This window comes from Diprion similis, chromosome 1 (assembly GCF_021155765.1).
Source record: "Diprion similis isolate iyDipSimi1 chromosome 1, iyDipSimi1.1, whole genome shotgun sequence".
NCBI classification, from domain to species: Eukaryota; Metazoa; Arthropoda; class Insecta; order Hymenoptera; family Diprionidae; genus Diprion; species Diprion similis.
In genome coordinates this window covers 17,793,377-17,818,014 of record NC_060105.1, presented here as the reverse complement: position 1 = coordinate 17,818,014, position 24,638 = coordinate 17,793,377, and the positions used below count along the sequence as shown (strand labels likewise).

Sequence of the window (24,638 nt, the reverse complement as noted above, 5' to 3'; positions counted from 1 at the left end):
ATGTATTGGTAACATTTGGTTTGTCACTTTTTATTTTACAAATGCAGTATTTCAGAACCATGCTGAAATTTGGTCATGTTTATATTATTTTTTGTAACACCTGCATGGAAAGTCCACTTTTATGCACCATTTACAAGCACCGAAAGTGGTCTTTTATACACATGTGCGGGAAAAACTTTCACGCATTGCTAGCGGTGCGAGAAAAAATTCTTCGCACATTGCTGGCGGTGTAGATGGTCTGTTGGAAGTCCGCTTTTCCAAGATTACCGGACGTTTTCATTCTTTGACTGGTTTCAATTTGTTATGTCAGACTTTCCATTACAGGTGTAACAAAAAATAGAGTTCGATACTAGTGCGAAAGTTGGCAATGCCAACTTCGCGCACTAGTATCGAAAAATACTATTAACATTGCACACTTCGAACTACTTAAGCATGTCAAGCACTACGTGAAGATTTCTATTCTAGGACTACGTGGGCACTGCAGACTGCACCCTTACCGCATCGCTTGGTACAGCTCTGACGTAGTCAGTCGTAGTCACGTGATTATTTTGAACCAACTAATCACATTTTGTGAGACAGAGAAATGCTACGAAATCTATCCTTTCTACACTCACCGCTTATAGGACAGGATAGGACCGGCTCCCTTCATTGTACTATATGCTCTAAGCTTGTTAGCGATTTTAAGTGTTTTTCTAACGTTTGGAAGTAAATAGTTGAGTTGCTGTTGATAAAACCAATTCATCCAGGGAGTTCGAGTGACATCAGCCCCTTGCACTAGCAATTCGCGATCGAATTTAGTCCAGTCTGAGCGGAATCGTTTGTGAATCATTTGCAGGTAATTTTAAGTGATTTCACGATGTTTGTGAGACAATAGTTCAGTCGTTACTAATAAAACAAATTATTCTCGTTTTAATTTTTGCGAACCAACAATTGACTATCAAACGTCTGGAATTCATTATTCAATTAACACTTATAAACGAGAAACAAACGATTGCACCACTTGAAATAGAATTTTAATGCAATTTTCAGCTAATAACCAGCTGTGGTAAGTTAGATGCGCTGAGATTTTTTTTTATTTTTTCGCGAGCAGGGAGAGCGGGTTTTTTTGTTCCAAGTTTTACCTGATAATTGAGAGATTATGAAAGATCGGAGAAGTGCTTATAAACACCTACGATCCATCTGTAATTGATTCTGCGCAAGCATGAAAGCCCAGCTAACACCTGCGCGAATAGCAGGTGTTAGCTGGGCCTGACGTCACTCGACTCCGTAAACAAATTTGTTTCATAAATAACAACTGAACTGTTTACTTACAAACGTCAGAAAACCACTTACAATCGCGTACAATGATTTATCAATAACAATTGAACTATTGACTTACAAACGACGAGAAATGGTGCACAAACATCTACAAATGACCTACAAATGATTAAAAAAAGAATCAACTCTGAGGGGCTAAGTATGTACATACATACGTGGAGCTATCAACTTTTCGTAAATACAACGACGCTATTATTGCTTAGATCGGCTTTAGGTGCGTTCTGAAATTAGCTGACAGCGGTGCAAATTCACTAGGAGAGAGGCAGAGCAACGCACAAACACGGCAGCGTAAAAAAGATAAAAAATTGTTGACAACACTGGGAGCCAATTTCGGAACGCACCCTTTGTAGGCGCGTGAAGCCCCTGGTGGATTGTCACTGTACTAAGACAATAAAATCACCAAAAATCACAACTACCCATGACCCATTAGTTCTCTGTTGATAATCAGTAGTTTGTGGTTATAAGACTTGTAAGCGCGATTATATGGTGCATTTATAACCCTGACAACTCGGCTCTTGAATTTTTGTACTCTAGTATAACCAAATGTTTGACGCATTCTCATGTCGGTTCTCAAACGAATTATATCCCCGTAATCAAACATGAATACTCCTCAAAGCAGCAAAAAGAAGGGACGAAACAGAATTGGGGCTCCAGGAGATTCCATCACAACAAGCGATTCTGAATTGTTAAGTCCGCAAGAGGCCGCGCGTTTTGTTTTGGTGCGTATATCCAGATTTTCTTGATTATTGCTCTTATTTATTTAAGAGCTTGCAAACGCATTTATTCGTAATTATATCGGCTTTTATTTTTCCAATTACACATAGCATCAAGATTATTGTTCGGTCACTATATTTGACAATGTTAAAACTTGGATGCCTAAGAGTGAATCGATAAGAGATGTTCAAACGGTATATTAAGTATTAGTTAATTTGATCTGTAATTCAATTTCTAACAGATACATAGCATTGGAGAAGAAGGAAGTAAATCAAATCGTCTAGGTATAACGGATGCTATTCCCATCGTTTCATCCGAGGAATACGAAGCGAATGACAAAAATTCTGACCACAGGAAAAGCACAACGGTTATTGACAAGGATAAAGACGACAAAACTATATTAAATTCACTGCCAGTCGCCATGGTCAAAGCTTTAGATGGTTACGAAAGTCAAATCGGAGAAGCCGAACCCCTTCCGAACTCGTATGTTCGATTTATGGAACGCAGCGGGGAAGAACTTGATGGTATTAAAAATTCATCACTCCGATCAATGTGTTTCAGAATGAGATTGAAGTACCTAACATCCATATGACGAAAAATTGAAATGTAAACACTATTTTTTCAGTTTAGAATTAGCTCTTCAGTTCAGTTGGCTGAAAATCAATATATTTTTATTAATTCCATTGAGAAGTATTCGGGCACTAAGTATTCGTCAAATTAGTGTATTCGTAAACTTCGAAGATCTCTTTATAAGAATAAAAATTAAAAATACTGGCATTACGAAGTAAAGCTTCAATATTGATGCTGCTGTTAAAATCACTTCCATGTGGTTAAAAATCTACTGGATGCGTTCGATTTCACTCTAGAACTGGTCATTTTATTTAATAGATTATTTTGTAGAAAATCAATGAATGAAATTTATTTTTACGGTAGTCAAGTCAATGCTGATATCTGTTGATCATAATTATTGTCAGTGCAATATCCAAAAATTGAATATTCAACTATGCCAACGTGATGTGAAAAACAATCAAACTAACAATAAAATGAAATCTGACTGACAAAAACTATCAATTTTGAATTTCTGGTGACGACCTGAATTATTCACTAATTGATCGCTGCCAATAGGCATCGGTCCTGCTTTTCCAGAACCAAATGGTCCATATTTCTACACGAACAAAAGCATTTTCTGCTGATCCATCCTAAAAATCCGAATGCCAATTTTTACACAAACTTAATACACACCAAAAAATTTCATTGTTTTTGTTTGTCCGCCATATCAGATTCGCTATTTTGAGTTTTGAAAGTTTCTCAGATTGGACCCCATTTTGAAGTCATCAATCTCGACAGTACACAGTTTCATGCACTTTTACTGCAAGCAAAAATATATGCTTTAAAGGATTAAACAACCAAAGATTTAGCGAGATCAAATAAAATTCATCCCCAGTAACAGTAGTAAATTGTGTTACAAGTGTGGAAAGTGGGCGATTTCTGATGAGTGTGAACGTGGCATGAGCTAGGCAATCACTGTAATCACACAAGTCAGATATCGCTCATTCACAGGTGTAACAGACGCCATTTTCATTTCCAAACCTCTGAAAGAAAGTTTGATTTAAAAATCGACAATGTTGCCACTGACATCATATAAGTAACCCAGTATCTAAGGTCAACTAACTTACGCTCAATGATGCAATGCCTAAAATTGAGTTATTTCAAAGTGTGCACGTGCCAAAGAAAGCCGTGTTTGTAAAGTAGAGTATTTAAATTTATGTTATTATAAAACGATTACCTTAGGTAAAATTAAATAGATCATGTACAAAATTAACTTGTAATCTTGTAATCTCAGGCGAAGTCGAGTACGACCTTGACGAAGAGGACTCAGCGTGGCTGGCAATCGTAAACGAGCGTCGAGCAGCGGCAGGTCTTCAGCCGCCACTGGCGGCTGACATATTTGAGCTACTCATGGATCGATTAGAGAAGGAATCGTATTTCCAGCAGCAAACGAACGGAGGTGGAGGAGTAGCAGCAGACGAAGATGCGGTCTGCTGCATCTGCATGGACGGCGAATGCCAGAATAGCAACGCGATCCTGTTCTGTGACATGTGCAATTTAGCCGTACACCAGGATTGTTACGGAGTGCCTTATATTCCCGAAGGACAATGGCTATGCAGAAGGTGCGTATTGGATTTTACCATTTCTGGTTGAGATTCTGGCAGTAATTTACTTGCTTATTTATGGTGCATAACATAGAGTTTTCAGTTAACAGATTGCAGCGAAACTCATTTCGACGGTTCTTTCAAATTTATGAAGATAACCAAATCTTATGCTCGTTTTAGGTGCTTGCAGAGTCCCTCCAGAGCTGTCGACTGCGTTCTCTGTCCAAACAGAGGCGGAGCTTTCAAGCAGACAGATCGCCCCGCGACTTGGGCGCATGTAGTTTGCGCACTTTGGATACCAGAGGTGCGATTTGCGAACACGGTATTTCTGGAGCCCATAGACAGTATAGAGAGTATTCCTTCAGCTCGCTGGAAACTTACGTGCTGCGTGTGCAAGAGAAGAGGCGCTGGCGCCTGCATACAATGTCACAAGAGCAGCTGTTATGCCGCCTTTCACGTCACCTGTGCGCAACAAGCCGGGCTTTGCATGCGAATGAGAACTGTTCAGCCAGCTAACGGCGAACCGATGCTCGTTCAGAAAACTGCTTACTGCGAGGGGCATGCTCCTCCGGATTACCAACCTTCCAACAATCCCGCTGATGCCAGGCGTAGGGCTATTGCCAACAAAAAAAGCTCATCCGCACCAGTTATTTCAATACCCACTATTCCTCCCGAACGGATACGAGAAATTGCCAGGTAAATTGTGGAAGATTTTAATGAGGTCTTTAAATCATTCAGAATTTTATAAATCTCCTGAAATCTTGTGGAATCCTGTGAAACCATCTTGATACAAATGTCTTTATACCCTTGGAACAACTAGTTTAATATTATAGATTCAAAATTGTTCTTCCTGAAGTTTTTTCATTTGTCGTACTTGAAATATGTGGCTTAGGTCCATAAATAACTTCTAATATTTAACAGCAGTTTCAGATATTCGTCATGTTCGTGTTTGTATCTTGGCACTTTGAAAATATTTTACAAATCAATCTTTGTGCACAATAATTTTCTGCAGCTTAGTTGATAGGAAAAGAAGGGGGTAAAACACTCCATAATTTCTGTGATCTACAAGTGAACAATTATTTCCATAACGCCCATGAAAAAATATATTTTTGAGAATGTGAAAGCCAGTAAAAAACATACAAATATTCATCTTCTTGAAACTTTTACTTCTAAGCAATTGGCTTTTTTAGGATCTCATTTTTAAGGAACTCATCTTTTCGAATATACAATACGAGATTATCAAGAGGTGGCCGATTTCGTTGCACTCAAAAACAGTAAAAGCAGATCAAATTCCACTAGACACTTTTTTTTCAACTTCCTATGGCTACTGGTTTTTGAGTAATCATGAGCTGAAATTTTCGACTATCAAAGGACTCCTCCAGCCAGTATCTCCGTCTGGCGGCCTACAACTGACGCTGCTTAGTCTAATAGAATTTGACCAAGTTTTACTCGTTTGAAGTCAAGATTAGAGGATTATTTTTAATTATTTTGAGGCGGTTTTGGGGGTGGGATGGTAAAAATTGGAAAATGATTTTTTTAAGGACCACTCTAATCCATACGCGCAAATAAGAAAATTATAGTCTTAAATCTACAATTGTACATTTTTGATGGTAAAAATGTAATTTTTTAGTAATCATTGAATTTCTTAATTATGCAGCTTGGCTGAGGGCCTGCCTAAGAGAAGTCAGTTGATACAAAGATTGATAGCTTACTGGACTCTGAAACGCCAATTTCGAAATGGTGTACCGCTTCTGAGAAGGCTTCAAAGTTCCCATCCACATTCTCGTCCTCCGGCGTTGGGAGGTCACATATCACCAGCCGCGGATGGTGAACTGAGAGGAGAACTTTATCGTCAACTAAAGTATTGGCAATGCTTACGCCAGGATTTAGAACGGGCAAGACTCCTCTGTGAGTTGGTTCGAAAGCGTGAAAAGCTGAAGAAGGAGTTATTCAAAGTGTAAATAAGCTCCAATCTGATACATTCGATTTCCTTGCACAAGTATACCATAGTACTAGGATTTAGATGAGAGTTTACTTCACTTAAGCAACAACTAACTCGCAATATCATTGTTGTAGGAAAGAGAAGTGCTTATGGTACGAACTTCGACCGCTCGAAAGTGTGCTCAGGTCACTCTTAGAAGGAATTAAAGCAAGGGATACTAACGACGTGTTTGGGCAGCCAGTCGATACCGATCAAGTCACAGATTATCTTGAATTAGTATCGCATCCTATGGATCTATCAACGATTCAGGTGTGGTTAAATCGGAGACAAAAATTTACTTTGATGGGCCAACCGACGAACATTTCCTTGATACGTTTCGAAAACAGTAAAAATTCATTGAATCAAGTAACTCCAAAACTTAACCAGTTCCAAGCCGAAAAGCACGCCGTCGATTCAAAACAAAATCATCAAAATCCATTCAACCATTCTTGAAGTATCATCAAAAGAGTTTTTCGTTATAATATTTGAATAATCTGAAAACCATGAAAATGATCAGATCCAATATCTAATTAGATCTGAATTAAGAAAGATGTACATCGTTTCAGACTCATATCATCGGATCTCATCTGTTCTCAAGATATCATTCATTGAATTTCTTTTTTTTTCTTTTGTTATTTGAATAACTTGAAAACTGCTTAACCAATCAGAATCAAAATTTCATCAATACTGAGTTCAAAAGAGCCGCGTGGATTGAGACTAAAATCATTCAAATTCATACAGCCGTCCATGAGATATCATCAATGAAATTTTTTATTATTTTTTTTTACAAATTCTGTTATCCAGATAACTCGAAAACTACCGGACCATTCAGATATAAAATCTAATCAGTTCTAAGTTGACAAAATCCGCGTCGATTGAGGACGAAATCATTTGAATCTGTTTTCCTTATTCTCGAGATATCATTGGCAAAAAAATTGATAAGACTCACTCTCGGCGTCCATGTGAAAATGGTCAGTTATTCTTTAGACGTTAAACCGTGGAGATCTGGTAAGAAGCCAACTTTTCATTTTTGGGGTGATTATAATAACTTCCTTTTCCAGTAGAGCGGGAAATTACTTACGCCTACAGATTGTGAAACACTGTATGACCGCATTCCGATAAGCTTCATACTGAAGGAACGTATTTGTAGGAAATGGAAATTTAAAAAAATAAATTCAAATGAACATCTTAATTACAGGTTAAACTAGAAAAACAAGAGTACGATTCCATCGGCGCATTTGAAGCTGACTTCAACCTCATGGTGAACAATTGTCTTGCTTACAATCGGAAGGATACAATGTTTTATCGAGCCGGAGTTAGAATGCGCGAGCAAGGCGGAGCGCTTATTGAGCAAGCTCGTAAAGATCATCCTGAATTCGATCCTGTTGTCGAAGAGGAATCAACCGTCGCCAAACCACGGAAACGAGAAAGAACTAGCCGCAACAGAGGAGAATCAGAGTCACAGATAAACGAAAAGGAAACAGGGGGTGGTGGAGTTAATCGACGAACTGCGGTGTTGTTCACACGCAAGGCCAAAGCTCGTGCAAGTAGAAGTGGCGTGCCCCCCGTTGCAGAAGGGGACCAAAAAAAACAAGGAGATAGTTTTAGAGTGTACAGGTATGAGAGGCTGAAATATATTTATGTTTTACAACTATGCTATAATTTATCTGAAGAGGAATCTGATTAGCGACTAAAATGAACCAAAACTATTAAACTCCAATTGAAAATACCAAATTTCAACCATTTTAAACGTTTTCTCGAATTTTCTACGTCTCACAATCAGCTTGTGTTATTCGGATTTGCTCAAAATCAATACTATTATGTACCAAGGAAGTTGTTTCATTCGTGTTCACCAGGATTAAAAAAAAAAAATAACGCTGCTAGAGATTCTTCAAACGGTTTTTCATCGTTTCCTGATTTTTAGTTCCAGTAGTATGGCCGACTTATATTCAGATTAATGAAGTCAACATTAGATTTGTGACCGAAAGACTTGCGCTAGATAATCGATTAAATTGTAAAGTGCCTCAGGTTCAAAAAATTTATCACGATTTCATTAGACATATGCTGATATTTAAAAAAGAAATTCACTGTTCTGAGGCCTGTACAAATTTAGTAAAAATATTATAATTAATAGATAGTAATAATGGATTTTATCAGAAGAGAAATGTTCTTAACTCAGCGTCGAGTCTCAAATTTGGTCACACATACATTCCAGGAGTGGAGTAACCGATAGCGACGGAGGAGAAGGTGAAAGTCAATCTTCAAGCTGTAGCAGCTGTTCGACGAGTCGTACGTCGAGCCCAGAGGTTGAAAAAAAGGATGCAGATGTAGAAACTGAAAAAGAATCCGAGGTAGAAAAGGAGAAAAGTACCGAAGAAGAAGGTGAGGAGGATGCAGACGGAGAAGGAGAAGACGACGATCGTTTGGAAGCGTTGCAACTTGTGTGGGCAAAGTGCCGAGGATATCCTTGGTATCCCGCACTGATTATCGATCCTGGAACACCCAGAGGAACCGTTCATAAAGGAGTTCCGATTCCAGCGCCGCCTGACGACGTTCTCGCTCTCGCTGCCAATTACAAGGATCCTGTTTTTCTTGTTTTGTTCTTCGACACAAAACGTACCTGGTAATTTCGACGTTTCAGAAACTGCAATCTCAGTTTCTCTTGCCTTTCAAACAGCTCGTTTCATTATTTAATAAGTTTTGATTAGTTTAATCATTTTTCAACAATCCGTCACGTTATCAAATTTTTCAATTTCCAGGCAATGGCTGCCTGGTGAGAAGTTGGAAAAATTGGGAGTGTCAAAAGAGTTGGACGAAGCGAAACTAATCGAATCTCGAAAACCTGCGGACCGAAAAGCAGTCAAAAAGGCCTATCAAGAGGCGCTGCATTATCGCAAGCAAACACACAACTCTGCACTTGCCACAGCCTCGTCTGTATAACTTATATCCAGCCGTTTGAAATATGGTTATATTTTTGTTTCGTCGCTTTTATTTTCTCACCAAGCGCAAATCACATATGTTTGTCGACATTCTCTAAATGTGACTTCGACTTGGGTTAAATTATTAGGGATATTGGTGGGTCGTAAATACTTTTTTTTTTCTTACAATTTCATTACGAGATAAGTGTACATTGGGTATTTATCGGATTAATGTATTCGTAAAGAAAAGGAATGATCAAAGTTGTTGGCAACAGCTCAGATGGCGATTTTTCAAGTCAAATCACTTTTAAGTGGTGAAAAATCTGGTATTTTTATTCGATTTCTCGCTGCAAAGACGGAATTTATTCAGAAAACTCTTTTCTACAGCACCGGTGAGACACTTTTTTTTTTTTTTTATCACGTTGGTGTAACTAAATATTCGTACTTTGAAAATTGTACTGTTGTCGAGATTGATCAACGAATAGCGATAATAAATTGACTAGTGAAGAGCGAATCTGTTTCGCGAAATTTTCCAAATATAATTCTAAGAAAATAATAAGCAATCGTAGAGCGAAATAGAATGAATATACTAGAATTTGTGCTATTTTAAAGCAATTTTCTACTGAAAATCTATATCCAAGCTTATGTTTATGATTTTGCTACTTCGTATTATCGTATTTTTGGAAAATCATCGTATCTTACGGATACATCAGCTAGGTAAATATTCGATGTGTGACTGTCTCTTAATCAAATGAACAAAAAGTGTTGATTTTCAACTCACCAAACTCTTAAAAGACGAAGACGTCAAGAGCTTTAAATAAATTGAAAAAGCGAAAGGCCTTATTCCCGAATTACTTGTGGCTTGTAGTCAGGCTTAACGGCCTCTGCAAGTTCTCGAGCATAGATGTCCAGTCTCTGCGTCATCTAGAATTGTAAATTATATTTTACAAATACATATGCAAAAATGAATTTTACACAATACAAATTCACACTCATTTTTCTACAGTGCGATAAAAAAAATGTCGTTTCAACTTAATTGGAACGATTTTTAATAAAATAAACAGATAATATCTGTTCAGCCGGTGTAAACTGTACTCTGAGCTGTCTTTAGACATTGAAGATACGTAGAATAGAATTTACAGTGTTATTTGATACAAATTTTTAACTGTGTTTTTTTTCTTGCTAATTTCTACCTCCTCACCCTGAATCCCCAAGCGTCTCTTGTCTGACGGCAAAGATTAAGATCCAATTCGGCAACTAGAAGACCGTCACGATGACGACTAAGTCCGGGAGTTCTGGTTCCATCTGGCCCAGCCACATAACTCGATCCATAGAAGTGGCCAAAGTTTTGATGAGCAGGAGCACCGTCCCCAGAGGTAAAAGCATGGGGAAATATTTCAGTACCAACTCTGTTTATCGCACAGGTATAATAACTGTTTGCTATAGCTGCGTTGCGAGCCTCAATTGGCCACAAGGGCTCGGACAGTAAACCGACTGTTGCTGAAGGATTGAATACGATCTATAAAAAGTGAAAAATCGAAATGCAAGTTTTTACTTCTCTGCACTTTCAACAGGTGGCCATTCTATTTGATTTTGGAAATTTCCTGACCGAAATTACGCTTCTCTCTGACTTTTTTCCTCGTTTCCGTATCGCATTTTGCAACGCTTTACTGTGATTTTAGACGTTGATATGGAATAGTTCATTAAAAAGCTTCCACATTTTCAGTGAAGATAATGTAAAAATTCTCAAGAAAACACTCATTGATTAGTTTTAATAATAACAAGCTTATGTTGAAGTTGCACCAATTTTAGGGAGCTCGTTTACTAGTAAAACCATTTCAAAACTCCTTGTCCCGCAGTCATAGAATCTCCTCCCAAGTCATAATAATACACGCGGTATTTTAAAACTTTCATAACTTCAACACAAGATCTCTGAAATTTTTGCAGTGACTTTAGGATACTTATCACAGTTACTGTCATTATTTTGAGAATTTTATTACTATTTTTTAATTACCATTTTTTGTTCATTAGTCTATTAGTGAAATTGATTTTCTCAACTCAAAAATATATTCTTTCCTTCGAGACATCTCCTGGCATGCTTAGATTGAATTTTATTTTTAAACCGACTGATTTATAAGAGCAATCGTTTTTCATAAGTGACGAATCTTGTTAAAAGAAAGCAGAAGGTCGTAAGCACTGGTAATGAAGTAAAGTAAAAATGAAGTTTTGGTCCCATAATCTAATACGAAAGTTAGGAAAAGGAGGAAAACCATTTAAAAAATCTATTAATTTTATTAATACCAATGACGGTGAACACGAATGAAACAACATCTCTCCTATGTAATTGAAATGAATCTGAGTAGATTTGAATAACACAAGCTAAGATATCATCATGTTGAGAAAAGTTTTATAATTAGCACATTCAGAATGACTAAACTCTAAATTTTTTAACCTGATTCCAACAATTATTTGGCTTATTTTGCTCGCTAACCAGATCCCCACAAATTGTCTGAAAAATATTCATGCAATCTTATATTGATGTATAGTTATAACGCGCTAATTAAACAAACATCTGTTGTATTATACTTATACAAATGTAATTTCGTTCACTCTGAAAATAGCTATTTGCAGAATTTCTTTTTAGTAAACGATCTCTAACTTTCGTTTTAGACGTTTGCACCCATTCTTAAAGTCATGTAATACTCCTACCTTTACCGACCGGGCAAACTCACCCTTTTTCTACCTATATTAAATTAATAAACGGACACAAAGGATTCAAATTTCTACAGTACAAATGGTTTTTTTGTAGCTGAATTCAGAAAAGTTACTCATGTCCCGAAAATCGGAAAAATCGAACTCTTTACGTTCGTTTGTATATTCCACATAGATAGAAAAAAAAAAATAGAATTTATTCGGTCGGTAAAGATAGAAGCACTACATGATCTTAAACCAAAAAATCTGTCAAATAAGCGTAGCATGCAAGAAAGATTATTAACAACCAGTTTAAATCATGAGAAACAGTTTACAAACTCAAAGATCGCATTGAACACCATACTTCATGGGATTTCCAAGGAAAATTGCACGTATTTGCTGAAATTCCCTGACTGATACAAAATCTCCTGACATTTCTTGTGATTCCAGCTTTCCCAGACAAGTGCTTACCCTATTCCAAAATTAATTTTTACCTCTGCGCCATTTACTCCAAACATCATCCAGTTTTGCGGATGATGTCGGCCGTAACAAATGTTGACAGCGATACGACCAAACCGAGTCTCAAAAACAGGATGCCCCGTATCGCCCTCCATGTAATAAGTTGATTCGTTAAAATCCCCAACTCGTGGAATGTGATTTTTCCTGTGCTTCCCAATGATATTGCCATCTGTGCCGATCACCACACACGTGTTCCACATTGTGTCACCTTTGTTACTGTCCCGTTCCAGAATTGGTGATATAATGACCATGTTGTAGCGCTGTGCCAACTTGCGAAGAACCTCGACACTCGGACCGTCCGATGCATCCTCCGCAAATTCGCACCATGGCTGTTTCTCCCTCGTACAAAAGGCGAAAGGCATCGCTGTAAATTCTCACTCGTTTACTATTACAATATCGACTGAGAAATTACTGAAATATGCTTACATATGGGACATTTCATGGCATCTCAAGCACGATCAGTCGATTTGAGGAAATTTGAATGTATCGAAGTTTGAAAAAATACAAGATAAATTAATAGAATATAAAAAATATTCACAATTCGCAATTAAATGTAATAAATAATGATAATCTAACAAATCATTATTGGAATGCATTTTTGATGTCAAAATGATCGAAACAATTTCCGGTAAATGGCAGGATGGAAAATGTATCTTTCAAAAATTACACAGTCACAAATATATTCAAAAAACGTTATCAACTAACTTCAATGTTGGTAACACTTCTATTGATATTTTATAACTCTGAATTCTGTAATACTTCACAGTTATTTTTGTTTCGACATAATTTATCAGGAACTCTTTCTTGTTTATTTTCATGTCAAAAGTGCACTCCAATAATTATTTTTTGATTTTTATTACTTTTTGCAATCAACATTTGATCAATCAACATTATTTCCATCTTCTGACAGCGTTCAAAAATTTTATTATATTTCATTGACTGTTATATATATTTGTTGTTTTTAGAAAATGAGTGTTTTGAAATCGACAAATTTAATAATATAGCCAAAGCACGCGAATACAAAAAGTCTAGAAACCAAAATTGAAACTTTCTTTCTCTTTTGTACGAGAGAATATCTTGGAAATTTTATGACATGAGTTTGCCATAAAAGGGCCTGTTAAAACCTCAGTAACAATTGATTTGATCAAAAGAACCTTCCTGCTCACTGAGTTAACTACTTAGTTTTAAGAAACATACACCAAGCTTCCTGAAGGCAAAGTACATTGACTCCACACTCAGCGGCTTGTTCCACGTATGTTGTAATTTTTTGGAATATAGCATCCCTTTGCTGATTGATAGGACTTGTCGTTGGCAGTACGATCGAATGCTGTATCAAACCAACTCGAACTATTCGAGGTTGACGAAGCTGCTCGGGTGAAGCACTAAACTTCCATCCCTTTATTTCGACATCATCGGTGCCTTTGGACTTTGGAAGGTTCAAATCCCTGTTAGTACCATTTTTTACATATCATTATCATTATTACCGATGCATTTATATTACATACATGATGGCGTTGAAACGTAACATGAAAACTTAAAACCCAGATAACTCGTAAAACGATAACGTTTTAGTTCCATGTTTCGATACTGCAGACAGCTCAACAAACACTCACCTACATTTTGCGTATAGGACATTCTATGCCAATTCGACCAGGTTTTGACCTCATCATATTTAATTCGATTGAAATATGTTACGTGGTAGTAACATTTCTGAAAACTAAAATTTTTACATTTTTTTGGAGCAACATAGTTTTCCAGTTATGAATATTTAAACATTAGGAAGATTAAAGGAAGTAATGTTGACCATTCAAAAACATGATATGTGATGTACAATTAACATAAATAAAATACTACTAAACCACCTTCTTAATTTCTCCAACAATTAATCAAAATTCTTCTGTTTGCTAAGATGTAGAGGGTATTTGTATTCAAACGAGTTTACAAAATTCTAAAACGGTTCTTAAATGTTTTCAACTTTTTAAGATGTATGTTAAAATTATGGAAAAAATGTGAAATTAACATTTTCAACGATTATTGATCGTGTTTCTAATAGTTTTTATTTAAAGAAAATTTCGTTTCATACTCAATTACCGAATCGTCAATATTTTCAAAACGATTAATCGTTGATTTTTGTAAATCCAAAATTTTGAAAGTGCTAAATCGAAAAGTAGAAAAACAAATTACTTCATTATGGAATCTACCCAAAAATTATCAGACCAAACAATGAAATCATGGAGAATTTTTGAAGATTTTTAAAAAGGGTGGATCTATAAAAAAGATCGAATACTAACTGAAAAACAGCTGCATGAAAAAATGAAAAATACAAAAATGTGCGGGCAAAGCTTGTCCGAATTGGCACTGAATACCTTATATGTTTAGTCATAAAACGAGGCACATCTGCTCATAACTCACCTTAATTCTCCTCCATATAAAATTCTCTTCACTTCTAGTAACTCGTTTACCGGTAAGTGTTTATTTAAAATATCCTCCAATGTATAAGATTCCATTTTACAGGAGAATGTAAGTGAACAGACTCACGTCCCGCAATAATCATCCAGCGACTGGCATCAAAGTGGAATCAGTGGAATGTGCTTCTTTTTATTCCTTTTTATTTCAATGTTCGCCGACCAATCGGCGCTTGATGTTCGGATCACCGACGAATACGACTTATACGACATACAATCATATCGTCCGTCTGAAGATGACTTAATACGAGCTTCATTTATGCCGTTGACTGAAGATACGTATCTTTAGTCAACGCTTATGCTTACGGCACGCGATAAGAAACTCGCGCTCGTTTAGATGCGCGTTCGATTCATTTTAAGCTGCTGACGGTGCTCAAGTGCAATCTATTTTTAGTTGTGTTTTATAATTTGAAATTCAATTGCGCGTGTGGACATGCGAATAGGTATGCAGGTATTCGGTCCCGGAATTTAAGGTCCTCAAAATAACATGTAAATACTATACCTATTGTGTAACAAGGAGGAAAAACTAGGTCTTTTCAGGTCGAGTGTAATTAAGTTTGCAATATGAGTCGCAGGTGGGCATACAAGCCGAAGGCGAGTATGTTTGTGCAAGCCAGAGACAAATATTGCAAATACGCGAGGCGAAAAAACCGTCGCGTCCTTGCTACACACAACTCTTTATAGAGGGTGTGCCAAAAGTATGGTAACCCCTACAAATCTCACGGAGTTTGGTGAAAAAAAATGACCAAGGTTGAATCTTAGGTAATTTTTGACAGGGTATTCAATGGTAACCTTTGATTTGGGCTTGAGCCTCATCTTCAAAGTTATTTTGAGCTCAGCTTTGATTTTTCAAATGGGAACCCCCATTTTTGATGCCAGCATCAGAAAGAGCGGGAAAATTTTCATTCAAATATGTGTCAAGGTCTAGGGTCACTCAACCTTCACGGGTCAAATAAAGGTCAAATGTATGCGGATCCGCATCTCACGTAAGATGTGTCACACAAAAGTTGTCAGGCTTGTTCAGGAGGATCTGATCAGCATTTGAAAGTTGATATCGAAGTTAAACCTCAAAGTTCACTGTTTTGTTAATAAAAGTTTTGATTTTCATCACCATCATTCTTCTTTCGGCGCAACGTAGCAATGACGACGTGGACGTCGTGGGTGCATTTTGAAATAAGTTCCCCTTGCCTCACACTTTTGGGTGACTTTGTAGAGCGCCGCAATAGATGAATCAATTCATATAATATATGCTTGAATTGTTCTCAACCTTAGAGCATATAGTAGATGCTCTAAGGTTGCGCCGAAAGATGATATGAATTATGGCGATGAAAATCAAAACTTTCATTAAAAAATAGTGAACCTTGAAGTTTGACTTCGATGTCAACTTTTAACAGCTGATCAGATGGTCCTGAACAAAGCTGATAACTTTTGTGTTAAACATCTTACGTGAGACGCGGATCTTGAAAATTACCCGCATTATTGTTATCAAGAATACTTTTGAGTTTTGACCTTTATTTAACCCGTGAACATCACGTTGACCCTAGAGCTTGATACATATTTGGACCTAAAATTTTCCGCTCTTTCCGACGCATTAAAAATGGGGATTCCCATTCGAAAAATCAAAGTTGAGCTCAAAATGACTTTGAAGATGATGTTCAAGGTCAAATCAAAGTCACCATTGAATTCCTTGTCAAAAGTTACCTAATCAGTCAACGCCTAAGATTTAACCTTGGTAATTTCTTTTTCACCGGACCCCTCAAGATTTTCACGGGTTTCTACACTTTTGGCACACCCTGTATAAGAAGCTTATGTTACTCGTTTTCTTCACGAAGCACGCAATTGAGGTTAGGGTCGCGTAATATCAGATCCTGTAGTGACTTTCTTGCAGTACTTTGCGCATGCGCATTCATAGACTCACTAGGCCATCAGAAAAACTTGTACTTTGTGTACGGGAAACACGAAAGGAAAAGCGCGTAAATTATATCCGCGTTATATAAAATACATACTTATCCATTTTCCACAAAGTTCGTGTATAAGTTTTATAGCAAAACCACACCTGGGAAAAAATTGAAAAATTAGTAGTAAATACCATATTTTATTGTTATTTTGTTACTGTAAGGTCGTCATAATTTTGGAGCTCAACTATGTACCCTTACTCAGGAAGCCCACCCTCATACCTCGAAAGCACAATTTCTCTTATGCTTGTCAACCTACAGCGTAAAAAGTAGTAACAGTTCGACAATAAATCTCTTTTCTACATTTGTTGCTCAGAAAAATTGTACTCGGAATCGCGGAGCAATAAACTTCCCAACTCGGATTTGTTGAGCAACAAATTCGGGATGAGAAATTGTGGCCTAAATCGTGGAACAACAAACTCCTTGGCTTGATGAGCAACAAATGCAAGAAGGAAGTAATTTAAGGCTTTCGATCAGAATGTGTTTCAGGCCTTTTGTCGCAGTCTGGTCACCGAGTAGAATCAGTCTAAAAATATAAGAATCGAATAAAGAAAAAAAAAAATATCTAACTATTTTAAATGATGTAATTATAAATTTTTTAACTGCCCGTACGAAAATGTTTTTCAAAAGGAATGTAATCATCTTGATTAATAATCATAACATCTTTCATATATGTAAGAGCAACCAGAAACAAAATATCTATTGGCAAAAACGACTTTTTGTAACAACAACAAACGGAATAAAGTTAGTTTGAGTCGCAGAGAGTAGAGTGAAAATCATAAATTACGGGGAAAACAAAATAAGTATTCCTGATAATCGTAAGAAATGTTAGTCCATTATTTGCAAGCGTAATAAGTAACAAATTGTCGTAGTACGCCTAAATTCGATACATGGAAACGCGTGAAGAAACAAAAATTATGTGTAAAGTCAATGACAAGTAATTATCTTTTAAGCTAATGCATTTGCGGAGATAAATTATAGTTTTTCAAGGAGTTTCACAGTGTTTATCCTTTCAACGAAGACATTCCCGCTCTCATTATCTCGTCAACAAGCAGAAGGTTGCTAGCGATAACAGTACTGCAACAAAAAGAAAAGAGTAAATTAGTAAACAAACTGAAAACATGTGTACATTTATAATAAATTCAAAGAACCTTACAAGAATCATGTATATGACAAGGACTTACCAGGAATTGATAATTTGTTTTTTAACGACATAATTATCGTAAATTCCGGCATCCGCAGGTTTGAGAGCTTCACCAGTCGTCACATCCAGTCCGACTGCTTCGCCAAGTGCAGTGGATTCTTCCAACAGCTTTACAATAGTGTCTTGCGAGTCAAACCCACTGTTCACAGCTAAAACACAAAGTGATATAAAACTGTCAATACACCATAATGTAACTACTGGTTAGTCATAGAATCGAATCACAATTCACATAATATTTCAGAGAATCTGACAACAAAGTAACTCGAAGAATTGCCAGATATGTGTAACCTATTACGAGAAAGAAGTTGTTGATTTGGCTGATGTGAAGAGACCAGCCTACGAATATCCCATTCGGATCCGGTTAGAACTCAAAAAAACATTATATGAAACATTTTCATGAAAAAAAAAATTTTTAATAAAAAAATACTGGACCGATCAAATCCAAAATGTAATCAGTTCTAAGTTAGGAATAGCCACGTCGATTGGGACCAAAGTCATCAAAATCCGTACATTCATTCTTGAGATATCGAACGTTCATTTGAAAATAGTCAAAGGTGATTCTCTGGGTCTTAAAACGTCGCGATCTAGTGAAAGATCAACTTTTTAATTTCCGAATGATTGTTTATATAATTGTTATTACAATAACTTTTTTTCTGTAAAAAGGGAGGGACGGGAAAGCATCAAACCGCTCACCTAGTGTTTTAGGAATGACGAGCAAAGCCTCTGCATAGGCTTGTACGCCGAGTCGTTGCTTGCCCTTCACTTGCTCTTTGTAGGCATGAAGGGCCCGACTGGCAGCTACCTCAACGGCACCGGCACCAGGAACAACGGCGCGATCGTTGATCGCATTGTTAATTGCCCTCAGGCCATCACGAACGGCGTCTTTCAGCTGGGTAATAGTGTACTTATTGGGACCCTAAGCAGTAACAGAAATAAATTATAATTCTAGCCATTTATTACAGAATTCTCGATATTGAATACCTTTGCTTTCATTGTTTCTAAATTTGTAACCCTTACTGAGCAACTTACTTTCAAAAGAATCGTTACAGACGTTGGCTTCTTACAATCTTCTACGAAGGTGTACTTTGTTTCACCCTGAAAAATGTATACAGTTTATTACATAATCGATAAAACTAGTCATTCGGACAATTGCTACAGTCTTCTCAATAGTCCAAAGTGTCTACTCAAGCGTGAAACCAAAACTCCCCAAAAAATCAACACTTTTCAAAATTTAACGAAGATACAATTTGTCATTCACATTTTGCATTAAATAATATCCATGCGTCAGAAGGATAAAAAACTTTCTTTTTTTCCAATCTCAAATTGGTTATTTCAAAGTATTGCATTAGAAAACAAAATACCCGTATTGAGAATTGACGGTTTTCAAAGTTTTCCAGCAAGTCGACGCCCTGTTTTTACTATCATCTCGAAAACAACTAACCAGAACATGTTCGTAGACAAGCCCGGCCCAACCCAGATTTTCTTCGACTAAATCGTCGACGGAATTCATGGCGGAACCACCACAGGCAAGCCCCAAGCGTTCCATATTTCTGCGCTTAGCACGACGTAATGCTACGATATTTTCTTTGGCAAGCATGTCCAAAGACGGGGGATCGATTCCTTTCTGGTTGATTATGACGAACGACTTGTCTGTTCCATCACAAAGTTTTTTCTTCAGTGCAATTATCTTCTTCACACGATTTTCAATAAATTCACGCTCTGCCGCCAAGAGTTTCTCACGCTCCTCAGCTGTTTTGTAAAAGAAGCCGCTGTTCACCTAAAAAAATTGGCCCATAAGTTAGAAAATCAGGCAACGATTATAGGAACCTTATGCATTTATTTATAAAATTATGTAAGGTAATGCAATATTGTCGGAGATATGTTACTTCAAGGGGTTACCCTCATCAATTTGTGTGTACCCCAAATTTTAAAATGGCATCATTTCGAGACATTTTACATAAATTTTAAGCATTTCAGAGATTTTGTGTGATTTCGAAGATTTCAGAGATTTTATATAATTTTACAGATTTTCAACAGGTGTGATGAGACTTGAGTGAATTTTAAACGAATTCGCAATAATACAGGAGTGATTCAGTACACCAGACTGAAAGGGTAACCATTTCGTTATATTATTCCTAATAAAATACCTCGCTTTTTTCGTATTCCAAACTGACATTGCAGGTCAAAATATAAGCATTTTCGACACGCTTTGGCATATCCGGATGCCTGGAGCCATGATCCATGACGATTCCTCTAACTAAGGTAGTATCAGCTGCAGTTCGGTGTTGCATTTCCATTATCTCGACCATGTGCAAATCGGCAGGCTGTTCATCCTGTCTAATGGCCAAAACTGCGTCAACGCAAACTTCGGTAAGCTTATCGGCAAGGCTAGGATGAATTTTGGTCCTCAGTGATGTCCTGGCTACATCCATAAGCCCTTCTCTGGTGGGCTCGATGGGAATTTTCAGAGAATCCAGAACCTCGATTGTCTTGGCTCTGGCCAATTCGAAACCCTCCGTAAGCATTCTGGGGTGGAGTCCTTCGGAGATGTAGAGATCGGCTTGTTTCATAAGCTCTCCAATCACCAGAACGGTACTTGTCGTTCCATCGCCGGTCATGTCATCTTGTGCCGTCGACGCACGGGCAATCAGAGACGCCGTTGGATGCTGGATTTGCATTTCGTGCAGGAGGACATTCCCATCTTTTGTGATTTTAATATCTCCTGCTCCGGACACCAACCTATGAATCATTATTCACAGGTTCAAAGCTCCGTATGAAAACTTTGATACTGATAATCGTAGTATTCTTTTGGAGAAGCTAGAACTATACGGGATTCGGGGGCTTCCATATGAGGTAATAATTTTAGATAATAAAATGGATAGAGTTAAAAAATTTACCTACTTAGGGGTCGTTTTCGATTATAGTATACGATGGGATGTGCATATAGATAATGTACTTAAAAAAAACTGGATATTTTGCATACCGTATACCGAATACTAGATATATGGTACACTGAGAACCTTATGTACTAATCTAAACAGCCTAACAAATGCTCTTCATATCTCCCCGAGCGAGGCTAATATATCCTACTCTAGGCTTACGAACTGAGTCGGATCATCCTTATCTAGATTTCTCGATCATCAAATCGTCATTGCGGGCGACTTTACCCGGAAGGAAATTGAATGGCATAACGAGCCCAAGTGGAATACCTTGAGTATCAATTTCCTCAGGCATTGTTCAATCGCGACTTCTCCCAGACCATCCAGTTAAGAGATCTTAGCTAGATTTGCTTTTCTATTCATCGTGTCTACTTTCATATTTTCGAACGATTTTACGAACAATAAATTTGTACTATATCTTTATAAAACCCTTGTCCGCCCAATTTTATTATGTTGTTGTCCATTTTGGTCCCCATATACAAACAATTTGGTCAATATTTTACAATCGGTCCAGCACCGTGTTGTCACACATCTAGCGTTAAATTCGGGTAACCCTATGAACAGGTTTGAGCACGATTTCGGCACGTTCATTCGGTGATTAAAATTAAGTACGATTTAATCCATTTATATAATCTCAGACGATTTTTTAACTTTCAAACTATTAAACCGTAATTTTAAATGTGACTGCAACGTGGAACTGTTTGTAGTGAAAAGTGTCGACTATCCAATTAGAAACCCACGTACTCTTTGTGAGGATTCCGCAGCTAAAAGCAACTACCTGTATTATAAAACTATTAATCGCATCATCCGAAATTGAAACAGACTACCTCTAGGCACTCGCGCCATGGATTATCTAGAATCTATTAACGCGGGAACTACGAATTGAACTTGAAAATATCCTAAACCTAGTACCGTGCCTTACCTTCTACAGTGTTTTGTAAATCACTGTAAAATTAAGAAAATAGTCATTTTCGTTCTCAATGTTTCGTTACGATAACGAGATGGACCTCGATCTCGTATACGTATCTACTCTTCAACGCGTAACGTATAGTTTTTTATTCTCTAATTGAAATTTTATTAAGGAATGAAGACTGAATGGTCAAGTCCGAAGTGCTTTAAAAATAAAGTAATAAACAAGCCTCCGAATATCATTACGACGAAATTGGTATTTGTCACAAATTTTTACAATAGATGTAGGATAAGAATTCAAAAATTATAAAGATAATGGCTGAAATAATAAGTAGCATGGGTGGCAAGGATTTGGTTTTAATTTCCGTTATGCCAATTAAAAGATTTTTTTCCGGTTACAGAGATGTCGGACGTCTATCGAATACGGCAAATTGTATTTCATAATTCTTTCTGATGCTGTGTGATAAAATTTGTTTAAATTTTGGGTGATGATAAGACTATTAATGTCCTTATGAATTGACTAAGAAAAGTTTGGAAAGTTGACGGAAACATATCATTTACACTCGATTTGAGGCTATTGAATTTAACTTTCACAAGTACTAAAATCATAAGTCCTATCATCAGAGTAAGTTCCAAGAGATATCGGCACTCTGAAAAAGTAATAATTATAAAATTCAATTTGTCGCTTATGATAGAATTTCGATAAAGCCTTAAAGCTGCTTCATAATATGTCTAAGCAGCATTCAGCACTGTTCTAGTATTGTCACAGTTTAAAACCAAAATCAGTATCAGGCCTTTAGGGATATAGTAGGTGTGTAAGACGTAGGTGTATTCACTGTGGATGACCTTATATGGACATAAATTTTGATTATACGTTAATTCGCTGCATTATATCAGCTTCGGATTGATGATTGAGAACAGAATTAAGGTTCATTGTAACAGATGGAGGAAATTATTATTTTGGAGATTGAGAAAATGCCGACGAATTGACATAGGCAGGGACAATTGAGTGATCACATGTGCGGCGAAATCAACTTACATCTTCATAGTCCCTTTCGGACCGAGGTTTGTTCTCATCACATCTTGGATGCCTTTTGCTGCCGATATATTGACAGCCAGAGCTTGAGCCGCTCGTGCAAACTCAGCTTTCGGGTTTAGGAGACTAATCGCTGCCATTTCTTTATTATTCTTATAATAAATAACGTGAGATGATTGTAACGCCGCGAATACACCCGCTTCGAGAAACAACTGCAGTGCCTTTTAGATCGGAAAATTTCGGAGCAATGAGTCAGAGTACCAACCACCGAAATGTATGTTTATAGGGTGCGTTCCGAAATGGACTGGCAGCGCTAAAAACTCCCTAAGATAGAGACAGAGCTACTTACGAACAGGGCTGCGCGAAAGAGATAAGAGATTGTTGACAGCACTGGGAGCTAATATCAGAACGAACCAATAATAACGTTTTTCACTGCACTCGCTGCGCAACTATGGGTGCGTTTTCAAACTAGCTAACAAAAGAGATAACAAATAGCCGATAGCACTAGGAGTTAATTTAGGAATGCGCCCTAAGTCTTGCCTTATGTGTGACGTCGAACGGAACTCCACGAAATCTAAAGAAATCCCTAGATTGTTAGGGAATTATTTTTCTGGTGAAACGCTACCCTGCTCGGTAATGCCATCATGTATAGTGTACGTGGTGTGAGTCATTTAAAGCCTATGTATTTAAAGTCCCGCTCATTTTTTCACCATGCAGATTCAAGGTCACAAGAATTAATCACCACCGATCTAGGGTATTTTGGTGCCGTTGGTACACATGTTACTCAAGTCCAGCGTGAAAGATGAACTTTTCTGGAGAACGAAGGTGCACACCTAAACGGGATGGCACACCATGTATACTCACACCACGAATAAAAAATATCGACGTTCTGGTCGGATTTTACATACGGGTGCCTTTCACGGTCTTCTATCATAGACTTATAAAGATAGACTGCGTGATGTATGCACCGAGCGGGAGCCTCAATTAGAAGGAAAAAGCAACAGCGGGGGTCCGGCCTTTTACTGTCAAAAATAAAAAATAAAAACTAAAACGACTGTAGCCAGGCACCAGTTCCGAGAGTTTGTCCAATCCCAGCGTATCTAATTTACCACAGTTTCTCAATAACTGAAAATTGCATAAAAATTCTATTCCGCGTGGGGCAATGGTTTGTTTCATGTTTTAATTTTTGCGAATCAGCAATCGACTCTCCAACATTTGGATTGCGTTATTCAACACCTAGAAAACGTGAAATAAACGATTGCCCGACCCGAAATAGAATTTTGATGCAATTGTCACTTAATGTGCAGCTGCGGTAAGTTGGATGCGCTGAGATTGGATAAACTCTCGGAACTGGTGCCTGGCTGCAGTCATTTCAGTTTTTATTTCCTATTTTTATAAGAAGAGACTGCCTTCGAGGGGGGAGAGATTTTTTGTTCCAAGTTTCAGAGATAATTCGGAGATTATTAAAGGTTGGAGAAGTGCTTCTAAACACCCACGATCCACCTACGAATGATTTCGCGCAAGCAGAACTCAATTAGATCGTGTTCGATCGTATATTGCAAGCGTAAAGAAGCTGACGTCACTCGAACTCCCTAGATAAAATTGTTTTATCAATAAACCACAGAACTACTGGCTTACAAACGATGCGAAGTCACTTACAATCACCTGCAATAGCCAAATTTGTTTTATTAATAAAAATTGAACTATTGACTTAAAAACGACGGGAAACGACTTACAATCACCTGCAAACAACCTACAAACGATTTCGAAAAGCAGCTAATTATATGGAGCTGATATCTATAAGCCAATAGCGCTACTGGCAGCACTGGAGTCACTT

The 24,638-nt window shown here is 37.3% G+C and overlaps 3 protein-coding genes across 3 annotated transcripts; 1 reads left to right on the top strand and 2 right to left on the bottom strand.

The window, feature by feature from the left end:
- Nucleotides 1-1,792: 1,792 nt before the first annotated feature.
- Nucleotides 1,793-9,706, top strand: LOC124415964 (peregrin). Its single transcript, XM_046896734.1, has 9 exons — nt 1,793-2,036; nt 2,273-2,555; nt 3,875-4,202; nt 4,365-4,880; nt 5,842-6,141; nt 6,261-6,435; nt 7,364-7,782; nt 8,381-8,788; nt 8,925-9,706. Exons 1-9 carry the CDS (start codon nt 1,917-1,919, stop codon nt 9,103-9,105), a joined length of 2,730 nt encoding a protein of 909 aa, XP_046752690.1. The 5' UTR covers nt 1,793-1,916; the 3' UTR covers nt 9,106-9,706.
- LOC124409780 (beta-ureidopropionase) lies at nt 9,273-15,015 on the bottom strand. The gene is made up of 6 exons (XM_046887617.1): nt 14,967-15,015; nt 14,706-14,826; nt 13,491-13,738; nt 12,269-12,657; nt 10,285-10,602; nt 9,273-10,007 (listed from the first exon to the last, which is right to left on the bottom strand). Exons 1-6 carry the CDS (start codon nt 15,013-15,015, stop codon nt 9,924-9,926), a joined length of 1,209 nt encoding a protein of 402 aa, XP_046743573.1. The 3' UTR covers nt 9,273-9,923.
- Nucleotides 15,016-17,531: 2,516 nt separating this feature from the next.
- On the bottom strand, nt 17,532-23,036 carry LOC124416078 (T-complex protein 1 subunit zeta). The gene is made up of 7 exons (XM_046896926.1): nt 22,805-23,036; nt 20,065-20,656; nt 19,359-19,694; nt 18,947-19,012; nt 18,611-18,833; nt 17,898-18,066; nt 17,532-17,790 (listed from the first exon to the last, which is right to left on the bottom strand). Exons 1-7 carry the CDS (start codon nt 22,939-22,941, stop codon nt 17,718-17,720), a joined length of 1,596 nt encoding a protein of 531 aa, XP_046752882.1. The 5' UTR covers nt 22,942-23,036; the 3' UTR covers nt 17,532-17,717.
- Nucleotides 23,037-24,638: the final 1,602 nt, after the last annotated feature.

What these genes read in the sequence shown, in the direction of transcription:
- LOC124415964 (XM_046896734.1), top strand. Translation starts at nt 1,917, where the DNA reads ATGAATACTCCTCAAAGCAGCAAAAAGAAGGGACGAAACAGAATTGGG. An exon ending in GGACAATGGCTATGCAGAAG is followed by an intron (nt 4,203 to 4,364) that starts GTGCGTATTGGA and finishes TGCTCGTTTTAG; the next exon opens with GTGCTTGCAGAGTCCCTCCA. An exon ending in CGGATACGAGAAATTGCCAG is followed by an intron (nt 4,881 to 5,841) that starts GTAAATTGTGGA and finishes TTAATTATGCAG; the next exon opens with CTTGGCTGAGGGCCTGCCTA.
- LOC124416078 (XM_046896926.1), bottom strand. Translation starts at nt 22,941, where the DNA reads ATGGCAGCGATTAGTCTCCTAAACCCGAAAGCTGAGTTTGCACGAGCG. An exon ending in TGGAATACGAAAAAAGCGAG is followed by an intron (nt 19,695 to 20,064) that starts GTATTTTATTAG and finishes CAATTTTTTTAG; the next exon opens with GTGAACAGCGGCTTCTTTTA. An exon ending in CGTCATTCCTAAAACACTAG is followed by an intron (nt 18,067 to 18,610) that starts GTGAGCGGTTTG and finishes TTTGTGTTTTAG; the next exon opens with CTGTGAACAGTGGGTTTGAC.
- LOC124409780 (XM_046887617.1), bottom strand. Translation starts at nt 15,015, where the DNA reads ATGAAGCTCGTATTAAGTCATCTTCAGACGGACGATATGATTGTATGT. An exon ending in TTGCCTTCAGGAAGCTTGGT is followed by an intron (nt 12,658 to 13,490) that starts GTATGTTTCTTA and finishes GAGAATTTACAG; the next exon opens with CGATGCCTTTCGCCTTTTGT. An exon ending in TTGGAGTAAATGGCGCAGAG is followed by an intron (nt 10,603 to 12,268) that starts GTAAAAATTAAT and finishes CACTTTTTATAG; the next exon opens with ATCGTATTCAATCCTTCAGC.